The 21,624-nt window shown below is 49.9% G+C and overlaps 1 protein-coding gene across 1 annotated transcript in view; it reads left to right on the top strand.

The window, feature by feature from the left end:
- The window catches only part of ATP10A (ATPase phospholipid transporting 10A (putative)), a 174,953-nt gene that overhangs the window by 64,208 nt on the left and 89,121 nt on the right, over positions 1–21,624 (top strand). Inside the window, 1 exon segment of the mRNA XM_067755780.1 lies at positions 8,708–8,912. Within this exon segment, the coding sequence (XP_067611881.1) occupies positions 8,708–8,912 (205 nt within the window).

Raw genomic sequence — 21,624 nt, 5'->3', positions numbered from 1 at the left:
CAGGGGATGTGATAAACTGACAGGTAGACCTGAAGCAATTTTATGTTTGGAAAGAGCTTTCTCTTTATAGGGAAAATTGTTCCATGTCAGACACGTTGTATGGAATGTTGCTAACCATGCGGTCTTATTTTCTCTATGATTCTACACAGCGCTGCCCATACAGGTACCCCATTCACTTAACTGTTCTGAACAATCACACCATCTTTCTAAGTTAAGAAAACAAAATCTCAGCTCTTGCTTTAATTACAAACCACAAATTAAATGTAAAATGTATAATACTTTCAAAACCAGACCTCCCCCAGGGCTTCATGGGCCCCGGAGTCAGACAGATTTGGTCCTCGCTGTGCCCCTTTCTGGGTGTGACTTTGGACAGGTCACTCTGTCCATCCGTAAGTGAGAATGTAGTGTGAGGACTGTGTGTAAGCACTCTGCATGCTGCCTGCTCCATATGAGGGCTGCACTTAGTGGGGGGACGTACCTACTGTTCTGTTGCTCTGATTATTAAGATGATACTGATGTGTGGGCGCTGACGGGGATTTGGTGTCAGCCTCCAGCTGGCGTGGGCTGAAAGCCTTGTCCCAAGCCGTTAAGCATTCGTGAACCTTGTGCAGGTGGCCCACTCCTGGAAAACATTTCCCCGTCTTTCAAGAGACTGAACTCTCCCTTAGTCAGGCAGGAAATGTGCTAGAGTGGAAAACAGGTCTGGAGGGGGAGGAAGAGGGGCTAAGAGTGTTTGGAAAAGTGACCATTGATCTTAACAGGTGTGCCGTATTCAGGTTTGTGCCACTGAAGTTTGAGGCCCCACAAAAGGAAATAAAAATACAGTGACTGTGAGCTCACATTCCATGACTGTTTGTCCAGATGTGATCACTTGGCAGTGGAAAGTGTGGCCCCTGGACTCCTGCCTGTGGTGGTGAGCGGGCACCACGAGGCCTTGGGCACATCTTCATCCTGGGCTCCCAGCCTCCACTCTCTGTCCCGCCTGCCTGCCCAGCCACCCCCACCGACTTCCCCTCCTCCGCATTCCCTCCCTCGTTGCCTCTGTCCGAGCTCACGCTGTTTCCGTCTAGCTAGCTCTCTCCCTGGTAATCACCATGACAGTGCCCATGGTCAGCATCCTGTCACCTCCATGTGTGAACCCTGAGTGCCTATCTTTATCTCTCTTGGTCTTGGAAGCATCTCCCACCCCATACGCCCACCAGCACCTTGGACTCAGAATTGCTCACAACTGGACTCTGTTCCATCCCACAGCACACCCACTTCTGGGTGAGGTCAGTGGCTCCCACATTCCAGCCACCAGGGCTGGAGACCTGGGCACCCCGTGCCTGACTCATCTAATCATTCATGGAGTCCAGTCACATCGATTGTACAGTCAAACTCCCACGCCTGGTCTTTCTTTTCTGTTTCTGTGTCTGAGTCTCCTGATCTCTTTTGCTGTGTCCTGCCTAAGCTCTGGTTTGGGCACTGCCCTTTTAGCCTCTCCCTAAATTCCACTCTTTAGTATAAGTAGTCTCCTTGGGGTGGATGGGGTATGGGTTAGGCTAAGATTTTTTTCATCCTTCAGGAGCTAAAGTCAGATGCCCCCTCTTCCAGGAGGCACTCCCTGACTGCCTAATCAAAACAAGTGTGCTTCTCAGCCCTGAATTGTACTTAAAACATAAGTGAGGGAATTGTACTTTCATCTTTAATGCCATGTTTTCAAGTGGATTTGCTCAAACCTTAAAAACCCTCCATCTCTTCTTTCTCTTTCTCATTCTTTCCTGCCCATCCAAACCCAAGACACACTCCTTTGTTGGTCTTGTTGGGGGAGAGACAAGTTTAAGGGAGGGAAAAATCAAGGGAGGTGAGTGAGATGTGCCCTGTTTACCCCTGCACACGCGTTGCCAGCACCTGAGCAGGGTGTGGGCATGGTGAATGGTGGGAGGGCTTTGGGGAGTTCCTGTGTGTGGTTGTGAAACTTATATGCAATTGAATTAAAGGGAGCATTTTTGGAACATGAGAAAGTAGATGGTAAAATATGGCCACGTAAAGTTGTTAGATAATGTAAGGGCCAGAAAATCAAATATGTATCCAAGTTATAAGCATTTCAATCTCTCATTCATTTCCTAAATTACTGAGAAATGGAAGAGGCAAGCATCTCCAACAGCAAGATGCCCTGGGACGCTGGTTCCATGCATGTGACATGGGCATTTCATGGATACATTTAGAACTGTGGGCAGCCTGCCTCCTGGTCACTAAACTGGAATGGTCGTGTCACATTACAAGGGAGGGGTCACCTGCTGTGGGTGGAGTCAAAAATGGGTGTGCATCTTCCTCTCCCTCCTTCCTTCTGGCAGGAGGACTCTTACGTTCATGACTCCATAAATCAGGTTGGAGATCAGGGACAGTGACAGCCCAATTATTGTTGGGACTGTCCTTGTACAAGGAGGGGCAGTGGGTCACCAGGGATGTTAAATGGTTTCTGAAATTTGGAATCTGTTGTCACCTTAAAAAAATTTTCTTTTGCTGTTTGGGAAAATGGTAATCCAAGAACCTAAATGAAAATTTATTTGATAACAACGCACTGAAGATGAAAGTAAAATTCACTCAATTCTGCAATGCCTTTTTTTTTTTTTTTAAAAAAACTTTATCTGTTTGTTTGGTTTTATACCTTGGCCACATCGTGTTACTGAGTCCAAGCTCATAATGCTTGCTGCACGACAGGACAGGCCAGTAAATTGAGAGATGAGTTGCTGGAGCAAGGAGTAGTGACGTTATTTGGAAAGCCAGCAGATCATGAAGGTGATGGACTCCTGCCCCAAAGAACCATCTTGCCTGAGTTAAAATTCAGACTTCTTTTATACTAAAAGGGGAAGTAAAGTCAAACATTTCCTGGTTCTGGTCAGCCTCCAGAGGGGATGTGTTAATTTCTCCTCCCTGTAGTCATTCACAGGTGGGCCTGGTCAGGATGTTTCCTGTGAGCTAAACAAAGGTATTTTAGCTTAAGGCTCATTACCTGGGAGGCGCGGTTCCCAGAGATGGGCCATTATGTATAATTTATGCTTAAAGGCAATGTCCCTTTAGTGATTAACTTAAAGCAAAAGCAATAGAATACAGAAGTTAAAGAAACAGATCCAGTATGGAATCAGATTTGTTTTTCCCCCCAATACAATTGGAGAGATTTATAAATACATTGTTGAAAACCCTTAGTCATTGCAGAGACAGTTTCAACACTGGAGAGGGATCATGAGTGAGGCTGAACTGGTGGGAATTCTGATGCATTTCAAAAAATAAATCATTAACAGAACAGTTCTGAGCAGGAGTCCTTGAACCATTCATGAAGAGCTACATGAAAGTAACATAGTGATCTTCAGGAAGAACCTGCTTTCAACTGCTTAAAATAATTCCTGTAAATTCCATAAGCCAGCTTACCTCCTCTTATTGGAATTGTTTACTTAGTAACTTTAAAAACATAACTAGTGGGCTTCCCTGGTGGCGCAGTGGTTGAGAGTCCGCCTGCCGATGCAGGGGACACAGCTTCGTGCCCGGGTCCGGGAAGATCCCACATGCCGCGGAGCGGCTGGGCCCGTGAGCCATGGCCGCTGAGCCTGTGCTCTGCAACGGGAGAGGCCACAACAGTGAGAGGCCCGCGTACGGCAAAAAAAAAAAAAAAACCAAAAAACATAACTAGTACAAATAAATAGTTTGTCAGCCTAAACAACTGACCAAAAATGATGAATTAAGGGATCTTAAAATTCTGTTTACTGCTTGTCTTTAAATAAAATTTGTCACTAGTCACTCTAATATTTCCTTATTCCTTCACCCCCCACATTGTGCTGTTTTGCACAAAAAAGGCTCAGATAAGAACTTCAAAGCTCAGCAGGACTAATTATAAATGGTGTTAATTGATTTTCCCAGAAGAGGAAAGCTAATCATTAGAAGCCTCTTTTGGCCTAAGAACAGATCTTGGAAATTATATATTTAACACTCTGGCTTTACAGTTGAGCAAACAACAGGCCAAGAGGTGAGGGGTTTGGCGCAGAAAAACCGGTGGCAGTGCTTCCCTAGAAAAGACATGTTTTTGCCTGTGGCCTCCTAAGGGTTCTTCTGAACAGAAGGCGTTTTTATCAGGACCCCTTTCAGCTTGGACCCCTCCCCCACCCCCGCCCCCATCTCAGAAGAATCACACTTTTTTCCACCAATGACCCTTGACCTCTTGGATCAACACTCTGGGGCAGACCTCTCAGGACACCTGAGCAGGGTACTCGGTGATGGCTGATTGCAAGGGCGGTTGTCATTCTCTTGGAGGGTCCATGCTCCATGCTTGTAATATGTATGATGTGGCCCATATTTCAAGACTACACATTTTCAGGTTTCCCCACATTTTAATATGTTATGCATACCTTCTGTTGGGCTCCCACTTTGTGAGGAGAGGGAAGTGTGTTTGGATTTTAACCAGTCTTGCTCTGCGTTCTTTTCCTGTGAGGTAGTCTTTTCTCGGTATGCATATTCTAAAGATGAGTGGGAGTTTTCCAGTTGCTGTGCCCTGAGAGGACTGAGCTGCCTCTGACTCCTGCTTCTGTGCAGAAGAAGGGAATTGTGCATATTAGTTTTCTACTGCTGTGTGATGAGTTAATATAAACTCAGCAGCTGGAGACAACTCAGATGTGTGCTGTCACAGCTTCAGGGAGCAGGCATGCAGGTGCAGGTTGGCTGGGTGCTCTGCCCTGGGTGTCACCCGCTGCAGTCCAGGCATTGGCCTGGCTGTGGTCTCGTCCTCTTCCAGGCTCATTTAGGTTCTTGGTGGAATTCAGCTCCGGTGCTGGTAGGCCTGGGGCCCTGTGCTCTTGCTGGCTGATGGCCAGGGCCACTCTCAGCTCCTGGCCCTGTTCATGAGGCCCTTCCATTGCTCTCTACACTTTAGTGTCTGACTTACTGTCTCTGGTTTAGGCCCAGTTTACAGGGCTCCTGTGGCTCTATCAGGCCCACCTGATGATTAGCTCGTAGCCCACTGACTGGTCACCTTCATTACACCTGCAGGAGTGACTCCTCCCACATTCACAGCCCCCACTTTACTTGGGGGCCGGGGGTGGGGCGCTGGCAGGGACTTGCACACCAGGGCTGGGGATCTAGGGGATGTCTCAGAATCCTGCCACCACATGGGGCAGCACCTGTGCTTAGAAGGAATATCTCAGGGGCAAACTACACAGTGCCACTTCCTAAAATTGCTGGAAACAAATGCATAGTGTTGAGGACTGGGTGATTTTAAACCTTGCATCTCAGGTGGATCCCCTGGTCCCTGGAGGAGTACAGGCACCTGCCTGGTGCAAGTTAGAATTCTGGAGTTTGCAGGGAGGCCACAGGTGGCATACACTCCTGAGACTTTTCCTATGGAGAGGAGGGGTCATGTGTCCTGTCCACCCTAGCCTGCATCCACTGTGACCTGAGGAAATAGAAGCCGGTCCTAAATTGTTTACCTGCTGCTTCTAAAATCAGTGTTCTTAGGAGGCCAGTGTTGCCGTATGGTGTTAGTGGGACTTACGTGTTTTCTCTGCGGTGCTTTTCCTGTGCACAGACACGGGGGCATGTGGTACACAAGCCTGTGGAAGTGTCTCCTGGTGTGATGCCCTCTGTCACCTTGTCCTCTGCTGCTCTCCCCCTTCCCATCCCTGCAGGCTGGGAGCCGCCCCTTCCAGCTGGAGTCATGGGAATTGAAGTTATGGGGTGCTAGTCTGCTCTGGCTGCTGTGACAGCACCACAGACTGGGCGGCTTAAACAACAGAAGTTTATTGTCTCACAGTCTGGAGGCAGGATGTCCAAGATCAAGGCATTGACAGGACTGGTGTCTCTGGGGGCCTCTCTCCTTGGCTTGCTGATAGCCGTCTTCTCCCTGTGTCCTCACATGGTCTTCCTCTGTGCACACACATCCCTGGTGTCTCTCCCTCTCCTTATAAGGATCAGGGCCCCACCCTATGACCTCATTTTGACTCAGTCACCTCTTTAAAGACCTTATGTCCAAATACAGTTGCTGAGAAAAGGAGGACAACTAATATCTAATATGTATGTTATATGTAATGTATCTGTTATATATGTATAGACATACACATGTAAAATGTAATATATTATATATAAGTTATATAGTATATGTTACTATATAATGTATATGGTATACATATAATAAAAATAAGAGTAACGCAGACCAGGCAGGGGTGTTGCCGGGTCAGTGTAGGGTCCACACTCAGTGCTGGAGCTCCCGCTGGAACAGTCAACCGGACTGTGGGGCTTCAATGAGGAATTTTTGTCTGTCTGTCGAGGTGATGAAGGGGTTCTGTGATGCTGTTCTTCCACAAGTGACTCCTGAGTCTGGGTTTTAAAGGTCCTGCTGCTTTAGGAGTTCCTGTGAGCTGCAGGGCCTTTCTCTTTCAGGCATCCTGGAGCTGCTCTGCTGCAGCTCCCTTTGCTTTCCATGGCTGGGACGGGTCTTCCTGCCAGGACGGTCGGTCACCGAGGTCTCCTCATCCATTGCTCTGTGTTTACAGGGGCCTGTGCGGGGGTCTCCTTCGGGCTCAAATGCCTCCATCAAAGTTAACTGTTTTCAATACGTGCTCTGCTGGAGTGGGCAAGCTAATGTTCTAAGATTTCAAGGCAGATGGAAACTGACTTTATTTTTGATGAGTTCTGTAAATGGAATGTAGTCAAGATAAACAACCCAGACAGTGTCACGCCCTGCCTCCTCTGGCCCGGTCACCCCCGCCTCCTGCCTGTCCCCAGGGCCAGTGTAGGACCACCGGTCTCCTGGCAGCTGCTGTCACACTGGGGCCTGTCCAGCTCACTGTCAGCGTGCACTGCCCACCTCAGTGACCGCACAGCAAATTAGCTTTTGGAAACTTTCTTCTGGAAAGGACAGGGCCTTTCAAATTCCTCTGTACTTTCTGTGAGAAGCCAACAAAGTGTCCTGATAAGGAAGAAAGACTAAAGAGCTAATGTTGCAATGATAGAAAGTCAAGGTTTGATCTTCAGAAGAGGAAATAGGAACATAGTTAAGTGATGTTTCATTTGTCACTCATCAAGGCTGTCTGTCCACTGGGAAGAAGTCAGACTGTGACAGTGAGCGGGCAGCACCCTTGGGCCGGAGCCGGGGGACTTGTCACAGCTGGAAAAGGATGCCTCACCTGAACAGCACCCTGGCCTTGCAGGGAGGGTTGGGTCCAGAAGAATACCTTTGTGCTCACATTGGGGGCTTGATTCTATAGCCCCCAGGGGGTGCTATCTAGTGCTTTGGTCTCGCCTTGAATTTATTTTTGAGGACAAAATTGTATCTAATTTATCTTTGTTGGCCCTGTAGCGACCAAACTACGGTGTATCTTGAAACAGAGGAATGCAAGTAAATAGAGGCTTATAGTGGAAGGGGCTACTTCTCTTTTCAGCACCTGGGGCAACTGATGCTAGGAGCCCCTGGAAGTCTGCCATGGGTTCCCTCAGATCCACAGTGTGGAATAAAATAGAGGTCTGACACTCAGGACTCATCACCCAGCGCTCAGGAGTCAGGTGAGACTCAGACTCGCTGCTGAATTGTTCTCCGGGAGCTCAGGCGAGGAAGTGTGGGGGGCCAGTGAGAAGGTGATGGTGAAAGTGAAGTGTGTTTTAGGGCTTTTTATTTTCCTAACAACATAACCCAGAGGATTTTTTCATGCAGTTTTCTCATGTAGAATGTCATGTTGAGATAAAGTCTTGTTCCTCTGCTTATTTATAAAACTGGACAAAACTGCCTCCAAGGAGCTCTTAAAAATGCCATTTGTAGGATTAATGAGCCCATTTTTCCAGAGTAAAAAAAAAAAATCTAAAGCAGAAATCTACCCGTGTTTTCATCCTACTACCTATTAATCAATAGTAACTATCAGGAGTTGAAAGCTGACTGTGGCAGGCACTGTTTTGAGTGATTATCTACTTCATCTTGAGCGTCGTGGAGAGGATACATCTGCTGTGATCTCCATCCTGCAGAAGGTACAGAGGTTCTGCTAGCTGTCTCTATGAATTTGTCTATTGTAGGGACCTCATAAGAGTGAAATCGTACAGTGTTTGTCCTGTTGAGACTGGCTTATTTCACTTAGCATAATGTCCTCTGAGTCCATGTTGTAACATGTGTCAGAATTTCCTTCCTTTTCATGGCTGAATCATATTCCACTGTATGAATATACGACACTTTGCTTATCCAACTATTGTTGGGCATTTGGGTTGTTTCCACTTTTGGGCTATTGGGAGTAATGCTGTTATGAACATGGGTAGGCAAATATACATTAGAGTCCCTGCTTTTAATTCTTTGGGGTATATACCTAGGAGTGGAAAGCGTAGCCATTTTAAAGGGGACAATTCAGTGGCATTTAGTGTAACCATCACCACTACCTAGTTCCAGAACATTTTAATCACCCCAAATGGAAACCTGTGCCCAGGAAACAATTTCTCCCCATCCCATCTCCCCTCCCCTCAGGCTCTGGCAGCCACGAATTCACCTTCTATTGCCATGGATTTGCCTGTTCTAGATATTTCATATTACTGGAGTTTCACTATATGTGGCCTGTAGGAATCTTCTTTTAAATGCTTGTTATTATGGAAAATTTCAGCATACCAGAAAGTGGCATGATGTGTTCAATGAGCTGCATGTGCCCATCACCCAGATTTGGCCTCCATCGATCTCCTCCAGACTTGTTAATGGCTGTCTCTTTACCAGGGAAGAAAAGCAGTACGTGAACCGATTCTGGAAAGAAATCCGCGTGGGAGACTTTGTGCGTCTTCGCTGCAATGAGATCATCCCTGCAGACATCCTGCTGCTCTGTTCGAGTGACCCCGACGGGCTGTGCTACATCGAGACGGCCAACCTGGATGGAGAGACCAACCTGAAACGGCGCCAGGTGGTCCGAGGCTTCTCCGAGCTCGTAAGTGACCTGGTGTGTCCAGGGTCCCAGGTACCATGTCCTGTGGTGCTTCCCATGCCGGCCCTCCAGGCCTTCGAGCACCTGCATCCCCTCCATCAGGCCAGGCTGATGGATGGATGGGGGACTGAGGGTCTGAGAGGACCCCAGTCCCCCTGAGCACATAACTGGCCTGTGGCTATGGGAAACAGGACCCAGTTTTATGACTCTGATTTCCACGGCACAATTTGTAGATTTGGAGTCCCTTTAAAGTCACTAGGAACACTTGGGACTGGCTGACTGTCAGCATTTACCCAGCTGTTGCTCTCATTCTAACACAGCAGCAGTAATGACCTGACCCCAGCATGTGGCTCAGGAATTTCTCTCCTCAGGGGTGTTTCTGAGTTCAGTGTCAGGTCTTCTGTGACTGAATTCTGCCTTGGAGGAGCATCGACCACAGCTCAGAAATGCTGGCCCTGTGGGGAGCGAGAAGTAGGAAGGGGAGCAGGGTCCCACCACCTATACCCACCGATAGCCTTGTGGCCGGAAAGTTCAGACCCTGTCAGGGGTTTCCAACCTCTGTCCGCCTCCGGGTCTGTGCAGAGGATGCAGGGGTGCCAACGCCAGGGGACAGAAAGGAGCATGAGCCCTCGGGGATCAGGAGGTGTCTGGCAGGGCAGTGGGCTAGCCCACACCTTGTTCTCCTGACACTGAGCTGCCTGTCTCTGTCACTCAGGGGCCTTGCCATCAAGGAAGGAAGGTTTAAGAAGTGCCCGAGGCAGTGAGCTCCTGAGTTTCAGGAAGGCAGCCACTGGGGGGGTCTCTTCCTCTGTCACATAATGAGTGTCAGTGTCACACACACTGGGGATTTTCTTCCTCTGTCGTTGGCGCCCTCTCAGTGAGCTCTTACAGGAGAACCAGGCCTTAGAATCAGGACTGGGATGGGTCTGGAGCAGTTGGCTTGTTTTATAGCCTGGGGGTGTCCCTCGGGCACTGTCGGCATTTGACATAAGGCATTAGTTGTGCAGGATTGTCGGGGGAGGGGGGCATCCCCGCATCCCTCTATGAGTGTCCATGCCGTTTACCCTTGGTCACTGTGACAGCCGAAGGCACCTCCTACACTCTTGCAAAGGGCCAGATGGCATCCCACACCCTGGGGCTACTGCCGGCCTTGGTGGCAGGACTTTCTGAGCCTGACACTCACCCACCTCCTGCAGACGGCCCGGACTTCCTCAACAGTGTCTGGATTGTTCTGCCCTCGCTTCTGTCCACCACCATGATTTCCTCATTTTCATCTCCTTTTGCGCCAAGAATGTTTTTGTGAGCTGCCTCAAATCTTTCTTGGAACGAGGCAAAGCATACGTAAACATTAAAAATAGTATTTTTTTTAAATGGGATGCTCTTCTCCCGGATCAGGAGAGTTGGTGACAGTGCTTGTTGGGGACCCTTGAGGCCCAGCACTGGCACATTAAGTGAGTTCCAGCTTCTGCATTGATTGTGCTCCAGGGTTTGGTAATAAATGTGGGCCAACATTCCCCTGCCATTTCCCCCCCGGCCACATGTGCATGTGTCCTGAGGTCGCCTCACCCCAAGGCTTCTCCCCCAGAACCCACTGTTCCCAAGCCCTCTCCAGGGCACAGGCGTGGGGACGAGCCCTGAGGTCAGCAGGGATGGGCTTGGATTGGAGGGAGGTGGTGACCGCACAGGCTCCAGCTCCATCCAGGTGGAGCAGCCAGTGTGCGCAGAGGGTGCCTGTAACATAAACGGATGCATCCGTGTATCTAATGGGCGAAACTTCAGACACTGTGGAAAACCTGGCGAAACTGCAGAACCTGCGAGCAGAGTGGATCTGTTTGTGTGGCGGGTGGGGCAAAGCCACGGGGGTGCATCTCCTTGGTCAGCTTTCGGGAAAAACTTCCTTGTTTCCTGTCTTCTAATTTGTTCAGCTGCTGAACCCAGTAATATCTAAAAGCCTCCTCCACCCACTTTTCTCACTGGTGCTTTGTATAAACGCACTGTTCGTAAGATGGATGTTGAAATTCCAGGATCGCTACAGACAGACACATCCTATATCCTGCTGCGTAGTGCCCGTGCATGCCTGAGGAGGTCAATGGAGCTGAGCCGTAACTTAGTCAAAATGGCCAAAATTAAGAACCAAAACCATTTTGATTAAAAAAAAGTTTCTTTATCAGCACCCAAATTCTTCAATATGTATGCACACTCTAGTCCCTATTATTGGTATATTTTTTCACTTTCTGTTTTTTTCTCCCTCTTTCCCTAACGTCCAAAGGCATTTTTCTGGTACCTGAATTCTTGTTCATACATTATTATTCTGAAATGTATGAACTGCCCCATGGAAAATAAAGATAGGAAGTCTCTGGCTTTTAAAAGCCTGACAATTGGAAAACCAAGGTTTGGCTGTAACATTACAATGCCAGGAACATTTCAGTTCTATGTATTGAAGTGGGGTTTTCACGGGTGGAGTCAGCTGGTGTCTCAGGCAGGTGAAGAGCGGATTCCTGTCCAATGCACAGTAACAGTGCCACGTTGACGAGGCCTCAGTTGGAAGTGCAGGCCCCTAGGAAAACTTAAATTAGAGGTGATTTGCAAAACTAAGGTGAAGAATATGAGAGGACCTTGACATTCATGCAGGGGCTGGGTGTATCTGTCAGGGTCCAGTGAGGAGGCAGAAACCGCAGCTGATTTGGCCAGGGTAAGTTTGATGTAAAGAACTCCTCATGGGGGATTGCACAGTAAAAGTGAAGGGACTCCCCAGAATGTAGAAGAGCTGATAGAGGGAACAGCCAGTGGTCCTGGTGGTAAGATAGTGCCCAGGGAAGAGGCCCCCAAGCCTGAGTCTTGTTCTCATGGCCGAGGGCATGGCTGTCCTTCATGGGATGGCAGAAAAGTTACTGAGGGGCGGGCTGTACCAGTGGGTCAGCCCTCACAGGTGCAGGGGAGCCATACAATGGGAGGTGCTGGGCCTGGGAGCTTGCGAGATGCTGGGACAGGTGCTGCTGGAGCCGGGTGCTGGGGATGCCACCCTCTGTGTGGGGTTCCCACCGCTGCCGTGGACGAAGGCCAGGTGGCAGCTCTCTTGACAGCAGCCCCTTGGATCCCAGGCCTGTATATGCGAGGTGTTCAGAGGGCATGCAGAGAGCAGCAGCCTGGGCTGGGTTCCGAGGCTGATCCTCAGGGATCTGGTTTCCCTGAGCTGAGAGCTGGGGAGAGCTTGTGCAGCCTGGGTCCTGGAGAACAAATCCACTGACCCTCCACCTGAAGGCCAGCTCCTCCCTCTAGCACCCTTGGCTGACAAGGCAAGAATGTGGCTCCTCTTCCCACCCTCTCCAGTTTCCAAAGTCATTTATGAAGTGCGTGTTGTTTGCTTGGGGAAGGACGCTAAGAAAGAGGGAAGTGGTCCACACGCTGTAGGGTCTGGTCATTTAAGGCAGTGGGACCAACTCCTAGAGGACCCAGGCCTGCTCACCAGCAGATACTTGATACTGAGCAACAAGAAGAATCCCATTAGGGGATTGGGCTTGGAAAGTGGCCTTCCGAGAGGCCTAGGGAGGCTCCCAGAAAGAGGGCTTAAATCGTATTCTGAAGGCTAGGATGGGAGGGTTTGGGTGCCGGGTAGGTGGTTTAGGCAATGATACAGGTCAGATGATGTCTCAGAGGTAGAAACAGGATTGTATGTAAAGAAGAGAGTTAGACAAATTGTACAGAATTGAGGGGCTGGAAACACAGCGAGGTGGGGATGCATGGCTTGCCCAGACCCCTGAGTCCAAGGGGACAAGGCCCTCAGACACCTTCAGCCACCCAGCCATCTTGCCTCTGGAGAAGGAAACATAGATATTGGCACTTCAAAATAAACATTTGATTTAAAAGTTGGGGTCATGGGAGTTCCCTGGCGGTCCAGTGGTTAGGAGTCCGTGCTCTCACTGCCAGGAACCTGGGTCCAGTCCCTGGTTGGAGAACTGAGATCCCACAAGGCACACAGTGTGACCAAAAAAAAAAAAGTTGGGGTGAAATTGGCATTATCCAAGAAATAAGAGGGACGGCAAGGGTGAACACGAGCTGTCACAATAACAACTCACATTTGTTCTGGCATCCTGGGGGCCAGGCGTTATTATGCCTCTCCCGTTCATAGTGGTTCAAACATTTTAAAATCATATTTTAAAATATAAATTGTGAGGTAATGATGATCATACCCTTTTATAGATGACAAACAGGGAAGTCAGGAGATTCTGCCAAGGCCCCCCTCCCCCACCCATCGAATCAGCGGAGAGCTCGAAGCTTCCGGGTCTGGCAGCTCCTGGGTTGGCAGGATGGGGGTTCTCCAGCTCCCTGTCTTTCCTGTTCATTGGGCATCTGTGTTGCTTCATCCCACGCGTTCATTCAGACCTGCAGCCCTACCCATGCAGCTGCATGTGTTCAGCCTCTATACAGGGAGAAGTTTCTAGCTCATCTGTAACATTCGCACAGTCATTTCTGCAGAATGAGGAGGTCCTTAGGCTGATAATTTTACATAAAGATCTTTTTTTTTTTTTTTAACAGAGTCTCACTTTTGTGATTTTTCATTCTTTTAACAAATATTTATTGAGCACCTACTATGCTTTAAATGCCATTCTAGGCACCCATCAAAACAGGTAAACGTCTTTCCCCTCATGGTGTTGTGTGACGTGTGAATAGGTAAATCGGGCAGAGGTGGACTAGGGATACTGCTGAGGATAAAGCAGAAGCAGGGGCCCTAAGCCTCAGGTGGTGTTGGAGTTTCAGAGGGGGTGGGGCCGTCTAGGAGGGGACTTACGTGTGGGTTAATTTCCTGGGAAAAAATGTTCCTCCAGTTTGTCTCTTGGATGGACTTGTGGGATTGTTGCCCACACCCCGGCTACACCCACAGGGCCATCTGCTTCCCACAGTTTGGAGCGGTGATTGTGGGAGCTGCAGGAAGAGCTGAACCCACAAGCCTGCCGAAGCTCGCTCTTCCCAGGCGTGTGTGGGTGTGTGCACACGTGTGTGCATGTGTGCCTGGCGCGTGCTCCCGATGACATTAGTGTGGAAATTTCCTAGGCTGGAAAAAGTCTGAGAAGCACTACTTTAAAAAGATGTACCTAAGGGCTTCCCTGGTGGCGCAGTGGTTGAGAGTCCGCCTGCCAATGCAGGGGACGCGGGTTCGTGCCCCGGTCCGGGAGTATCTCACATGCCGCAGAGCGGCTGGGCCCGTGAGCCATGGCCGCTGAGCCTGCGTGTCCGGAGCCTGTGCTCCACAATCGGAGAGGCCACAACAGTGAGAGGCCCGCGTACCGCAAAAACAAAAAAAAAGATGTACCTAATGTCTAGATTGGCACGGATCCTAAGACAGTGACCTGGCTTTTCTTCCACTTTGCACGTAGATTTTACTAAGTTACCACCAGCATTGGGTGCCAGACTCTCTCAGGCAGTGACAAAGCTCAGAGTTTCCTTTATGAGGGAGTCAGTCCTCCCCCAAGTTACTTGACAAAATTCAGGGAGTTTAGAAGAATGACTAAAATTCCAAATATGTAGGAGACACAATTAATATTTTTTTGTTTCTACCTACACATGCTCCCAAAATTATCTCTACCACAGGAAAACTAGGGGTGAAAAGTTGGTTTGTAAGATAGTTCTTACACCAAAGTTTCTTTTTCCTTAAGCTGTTGGAGTATTCAAATTAGCTATATTCTCTGCTGTGGGATTGAAGAAGGAAACCATCTGTCATCTAAGTGGAAAACAAAGACAGCTGGCTGGGTGTGTTAATTGGATTGGTCAATATCAAGCCTTGGCAAAAAGATTCATGGTTTTCTTTTACATAATGAAATATAGTCACTAAGCTCATAATTTATACTGTGAGACATTTTTATTCTCATATTTAACAATCATATACTTTTGTTGAAGGATATTAAATAGGTAACAGGAAAGAATATGAGAAAGAAAATTATTTTGAGAATATAATAACTATATTTGGACTAAAAATTTAAATCTAGCCAGTGTGGATATTCAAAGCAATTCAGTTAGGTAGGTAATATAATTATCTGAGACATACCATGTTTTATAATATCAACTGCATTTACTTCGTGGGGAATGTCAATTTGGTTGTATAATAAGATGTTTTGGTTTCCAATCCAGGTGACTTTGCCATGGATTCTTTGCCTTGAACCTGTGGTCTAGGAAAGCAGTGCTTGCAGAGAGTAAAGTACTGTAATCTTAATGAAAACAACTAAATGCCAGGAAGTTGATAATATTAGGCTCCCCTGAAGTATTAATCCTAAAAGATCTTATTACAATATATAGAAACTTCAACTTTTTTGTGTGTGCATTTAACTTCGTGTTTTTTTGTTTGGTTGGAAGTGGTTATTTTCTATTCTAGGAAAAAGACAACTAAAGCAATAAGGTTTTTGTTCTATTCATGGTGGTATACAATGTGAAGTTTTATTTTTATTTTCATTGGAAAAAAAGGAATTTAATCAAATTCCAACTTTTCTAAATGTAGTTAAATTGCATCAGCAATCGCAGAGTTTGAGACTCTGTGTGTGTGTGTGTGTGTGTGTGTGTGTGCGCGTGTGTGTGTGTGTGTGTGTTTCTGGAGCAGGCATTTCTTACCAGTAGAAGGAGCTGGAAATGTGAGATCTGTCCAGTTGGCAGTAAGGTCCTCCTCACAAGTGGGTATGGGTGTGTATGTAGACGTGTGGTTGTGTGCATGTGTGTTTGCCCACGTGTGAGTGTATTTGTGTGTGGGTATGCGCATAGGTATGTGTATGTGTGTGAGAGTGTGTGTGTGCAAGCGTATGTCCCAAAGAATAAAGCAAAATGAGCTAAGCGTGCCCAAGTTACCACTTTTGACTATCTTTGAGGAGAGGATAAAGATTCTTTCCTGGGCTAAGACATACTGTTCTAACAGTATATTGATGTGCAGGAGCTCATTCCTGGGGGACCTGGAATTTTCAGTCTGGTTGTTGAGCATCTCCCGTTCACTGCTCACATTAGGCGATGGTGCCCAGGCAGTCCCGTCTCTGCGCAGTGGACTCTGGGGCAGATTGTTCCTTGATGGGGTGTCGTGCCTGGGGCTGTGTCCCTTCCCCTTTTTTTCTGAGCAGAGCCCCCAATGAGAGGAAGGTCCCTGTTCCCACAATATGAGACCAGTCGCCACAGCATTTGAATTTTTTGAGTTATCCTCCATTTGTTTCTGAATGTTGAGTCTAGTTCCCCATTTTACCAAGAATTACTGGGGAAGTTATATAAAGCTTTCAGCCTGCATGTACTCCTCGAGTGGAAGCCAGTGCTAGGTTCTTGTACTGGTGCGAGTGCTTCTGAGAGTCTGGCCTCCCCACACAACAGAACAAAGCAGGGATCCTTGTCCACATCTGCACAGTCATCATGATGTCCTGTGAACCAGTCCTTGTGTTACCTACCAGGGTTCTTGGCCTTCCCCAATCAATAGAAATTGATCAGAGGCCAGACAAGAAATTCAGGCAAGGCTTTACTGGGGCTCCTGCTGCAGCAGGGAGGAGTGAGAACAAGTAACAGTTTCCCTTGCACACTCCCTGGCGGGAGTGGCAAGCTGGTTCCTTGTATGGGGTGAGGGTGGGGGTGCGTCCAGGGGTCGGGCTGGAGGGGTGGCTTAGGAGGTTTGCCCACCCGTTAGGTGGTGCTCTGTGCAGGGTGCATGCCCAGTACCCTGCTTTTGCTCCCGACCCCCTGCTTTTGCTCCCGGCTCTTCAGCAGTGGCAGTTGGGTGTGTTTTTTGGTCTTTTTTAATCTTGTCCATAATGTGCCCCAACTGTGCATGCACGCAGTTATTTTTAGTCCCTTATAGTTTCTTTGTATTTCGTAGCTCCAGGAGACATTTGTCTAGGTGCAGGCACTGCAGCAAAGTGTCGCAGGTCCCAGGTCCCAGTTTGTCTCACCTGTAAGGGGAAGGGAGCTGTGCTACAGAGCACACTGTTACCTGCTTGGGTGTGGATGAAACTGTGCTCCTGACATCTGAATTGGGTTTAAACCATATTGAGATACATTCGGGGCTTTTCCAGCAGTGCTGACGAATAATCCATACTGGGGAAGGCACCGGGATTCGACCTAGCAGCCCCGATTGGCATTGTCACCCAGCCGAGGTCAGGCAGAAGTTTGTTGGTTTCCAGTGGAGCCTCTTGCAGTAACAGATGTGTCAGGGCACCTTCCCCTCCAGTGACCAGAGCCAGTGTGTCATAGCCAGTGACCAGAAATCTTCCCCTCTGATCCAGAGAGCAGACACTGAGGTACATCTGCATGGTTTTTGTAAGTTTAGAATTAGGCCAAAGCTTCAGAATTGTTCTTTGTTGCACACACACACACCTAACCCTAATCCTAACAGAAATATCCATGTGTGAGTCTTGTGTCTTTGAGAAAAAAGGAAAAAAATATTCTCACATACTTGTGACGAGTGACTTTTCAGCACATCTTCCTGCTGTTGGTTAGAAGTGAGCCCTTTCGTTTGGGTGGTAAAAAAGGCTGGCTTCAAAGGACTGCAGATCTAGGTTTGTTTTGGAAGGAACATCAAATGTCTGGTTTGGTCATCCGGCCTTTATCAAGCATTTTAGAGCCTTGACCATCAGGCAGGAAATCTTGTGAGGACAGACTTTGTGAGGTTGACATGAGGACAGACTGAGAGGGGGCGTGTCTCTCTCAGCCCTGGAGACCCTCCTCCAGGGTCATGAGTGTTGAAACCCTGCTTGGATATTCTGAGTGTTGGTGTGTCAAGGCTAAGGACGGGCAGGGAAGATGTGCCAGGAGGGTCGGGCTCTATAGCCCAGGTGGGACTGTTTGTCCCAAGCACCAGAGATCAGAGGCTCAAGAGCACTTGGATTCAACAAGGTGGGGCCATCTGCCTGTTCTAAGCCATCCTGCACCTCGTGCCCCTTGGGGAGATGGGCATCTTTGTGACAGCTGCCTGCCAACTCCCTGTTGACCCTGTTGACAGGAGACCCTAGGGCTGGCACTGTGCAGAACCCGGAACTGGCGGGGCTCTGTGTTAGTGTTCAGAGAGCTTGTGACCCTTCTGGTGAGAATGAGACTGTCTGCGCCAACCACTCCCCCCTCCTCCCCCGCCTTGGGTAGTGGAACCAGCTGACACTCACCCAGCACTCACAGTGTGCCAGGCCTCTCTGAGCCTCCCAGGTCACTGCTTCCTCTGATTCTCTTGAGGGAGGTGCTGGGACACCCATGTCATCCAGGTCCCTTGTGACAGATGAGCCCTGACACACAGAGGGACTCAGCCCCTTGGCCTATCATGGGACAGAGGGACGGTTGGGACTCAGGGCCACCTCCAGAGATCCCTAGACCATTGCTGTTGAATATACAGGATGAGGAGGGCCGGGCTGGGCTCATCCACAGCCATGGGGGCGGGGGCAGAGCGTGGCCGTCCTTGGGGTGGACAGGGTGAGTCTGGGGTCCCGTGGTCACACTGCCACACCTGGTCTGGCTGGCTTCCTGCCCAGCTTGGAGTATGTGCTTCTGATTCCACCCCTGTGGCTTGAGAGGCATAGGAAATGTTTGCTTTATTCTAAGCAGAAGAAGCCATTTGTTCCACTGATTACACCTTTCACCAAAAAAGTCCACAATTAAAGGCGTTGAGCTGCTGTGGTAGGAGCAGGTGACCAGGACACCCCTTCCTTCTACTACCCACCCCACAGCTCAGGAGACCCCTCTGACCCTCCCCTCCCCTTGGTCATGGTCACTCCTCCCCAGTGGCTGTCACGGTTCAGTCATTTCCCAGCCACCCCAGCCCAGCACTTGGAGTTACCGCTCCCCCGACCCTCCCTGAGTGCAGAGAGCTGGTCCCAGTCCTGTAGCTTCTGCAGTGCCAGGCCTGGGACCCCGACTGGGAGGCAGCCCCTCATGAGGTGTCAGCTCAGCTGGGGACACCCAAGGCCCTTGTCCCAAATACGTGACTCTGAAAGGTCCCTTCATGGAGAGCAATTCCCCTCCCCTCCACAGAGCTCTTCAGAACTGTGAACGCTGCTGGCAACTAGCCTGGGGCAGTGGTCTCCACAGCTGACATTTGCTGGCACTTAACCACTTAACAGTGCTTTCTAGTATGGTTGACCTAAACCTGCCCTGGGGGGGTACATGGGACCCTCCGGGCTGGGCCCCCCAACGCTCTGCCTACCTTGGTGTGGGGTGGGCAGGCACTGGGCTGTTCCGAGCTCCCCAGGGTTTCCCCAGGGCTGAGGACAACTGCCTTGAGATAAAAACAGTTGCCTTCCTGTTTTACAAGTAAGGTGGCCCAGGTCCAGAGAGATAAGCGGGCTCGCCCCAGTCCTGCAGCTACAAAGCAGGCATCCTGGCTGCACTGCCCATACCTGCAGCGCCCCTCCAGCTCCTGCGCTCACCCTGCAGGGGTGCGTGAGTCCATCCTTCCTAGGACAGCACCTGACTTTGTTCCTCCTTGCACCTTCCCAGTGTGTCCACGCAGCGTCTTCCCCCCGCAGTTGGCCCTGAGCACTGCTGCAGTGGCTGCTAGAGTCATGTCCAAATGGCAGCTCTCACCTTGGCACTGTGGCTCAGAAGCCTGCAGTGGAGGCAGGCACTTTAAAGCATTGTGGTAAAGTTAAGGGACAAGTCCCTAGGCCAGAAAGGGCAGAAAAGAAATTGATGACTGTCCAAATATCTGACTACAGTGCACTGTGTAGCAGAACAGCCCAGTCTAAAGAAACTGCTGATGCCAAGAAGCCAGGGGCAGAATGCATGATACGTGTTTGTCTATATATGTCTCTCTCTCTATATATACACACATAGATGTAGTCGATAGGGATGTACATGCACACATGTATCTGTGGGTTCCACTTAAGAGTTGATTAGTGGTTTGAAGTGTTGGCAAAACCATGGCTAGGTTGTTTCTGGGGCCTTTGGGCTGTGCCTCTCACCGAGCTGTGGTCCTCGTCCCTGGCTTCACTCCAGGAGGCCTGGATGAGCAAAGGGTTCTGGGGCTGGAGAGAAGGCTCCGTCTCTGATGGGGGTTGGGGTGCCCCAGCTGGTTAGCTGGGGTGATGAGGGACCCTCGGACTGTGGGCAGATGAGATGACCACCTGGACTTCTGGCACGTCCCCGTGCAGGCTGCTGCTCTCAGACAGCAGGGACAGTTGCCCATGGGCAATGTGGCCCTGTGAGCACCTGGGTCACTTCTCACAGCAGTGCTGCACTTGGGCTTTTAAATGAGCATGACAGCTGTCACCGTTAGGGGTCTGGCCAAGTTGTGGAGGGAAAACTGAGCCCTTGCCGTCTTTGCTCTCTGCCCTCCTTGAGATGGGCAGCCCGGGGTGGGCGGTGGGGGGTATTGCCCCCTCCCCGCCTCACAGGGTGGTGGGATCCAGGTGCTGATGAGGAAACGGGAGGACAGGGAGGCTCGGAAAGGCTCCTTCATTGTTCACAGACTTGGCACTTTGTGTGCTGGGCACTGTGATTAAAACAGAAAACATCCCTTCCTTTAAGGAACTGCAGGTTAAGTGATCTGAGCTGTTGCCTGCAGCAGAGCCGGATGCAAACTGAAGCCTGCCTGAAGCAGCATGGGGGGGCTCAGCCAGCCTCCTGGCTCCCCGGCCACCGCCCAACCCTGCCCTCACTCCCGAAGGGTGGGTGATGCCTGGGCGTGTGGTTGCTTGTGTGTGTCAGCCCTGCCTGCCCCGTTCCCTCCAAGACTTTCTAAGAAAAACCCAATGACAGTAGAGGCTGGCAGAGCTGGCGAGGCTGACTTGAGGCTGCAGCCCCTCAGTCCACACTGAGTAGAAATAAAGCTGACCTTCCATGGCCTGTGAAGTGGCATGTGGCTTCCTTCCTTCCCAGCTTCCCGACCCACCTCGGTGGTGGCTGGCTCTTCTCACCCCTTCTTCCTGACTCAGAGGAAACCCCTGTTTTAGGAGGGACCACAGTCCCTGACGGGCCTGGGAGGAAGTCGCTGGTAGACAGTTTGGGGTCTGAGAAGGAGGCCCCGGGCAGGCTTGGTCACAGTGAACAAGATGGGGGCCACGGAGAGCACTGTGGAGAGTAGATTCTGGGTTCTGCACCTGCTGGCTTGCGACCCGAGAGGGTCATATCACCTCTCAGGCTTCAGTTTCAACATCTGCAAGATGGGAGCATTGTCAGAGGTCCTCCTCTCCCGGCAGACCAGAGCTCAGCATGGGTGCCTCTGCCCCTGCCCCTGCCCCCATGACTGTCCTCAAAGGAAAGGTGGGAGCGGCCCCTGTGGGCCTCTCTGTGCAGAAGAGCCTGATAATAAACACAGCAGTGGGAGGCATTGCCCTGAGCTCAGTGAGTCCAGAGTGCCTGGAGAGAGCTGGAGAGTTGGGTGCTAGTGGGGAATTGTGCGGGGTTCTGGGGAGGAGGAGGCTGCAGCATGGAGTACTGGCCTGTGGGTGTGGGACTCTGGGTCTGCAGCTTTAACCTGCCTCCCTGGTGCAAGAACATGGGAGCAGGTAGGACACAACCAGTGCTCTGGGGAGCTGCTCCTTGACCCACTCGCAGGGCAGGGCTACATGCTTCTAAGGGAAAGTCCTGGTTTTTAGAGGGAATCCTTTTGTCACATATTGCAACTGTTGGCATGTATTCCACAGAGGAAGGGAGGATGCTGGCTTGATGTGCCAGGGACTATTAGATCTCTACCCACAGTCCAGGAGCTCAGCAGACAGGAAGCCCCACCGTGCAGGGCCGACATCATTACCAGTGTCCATGGACCTGCCGGGGCTCT

This window comes from Pseudorca crassidens, chromosome 1, assembly GCF_039906515.1.
Source record: "Pseudorca crassidens isolate mPseCra1 chromosome 1, mPseCra1.hap1, whole genome shotgun sequence".
NCBI lineage: Eukaryota > Metazoa > Chordata > Mammalia > Artiodactyla > Delphinidae > Pseudorca > Pseudorca crassidens.
The sequence above is the reverse complement of the archived record's forward strand: the minus strand, read 5'-3'. Positions and strand labels throughout refer to the sequence as shown.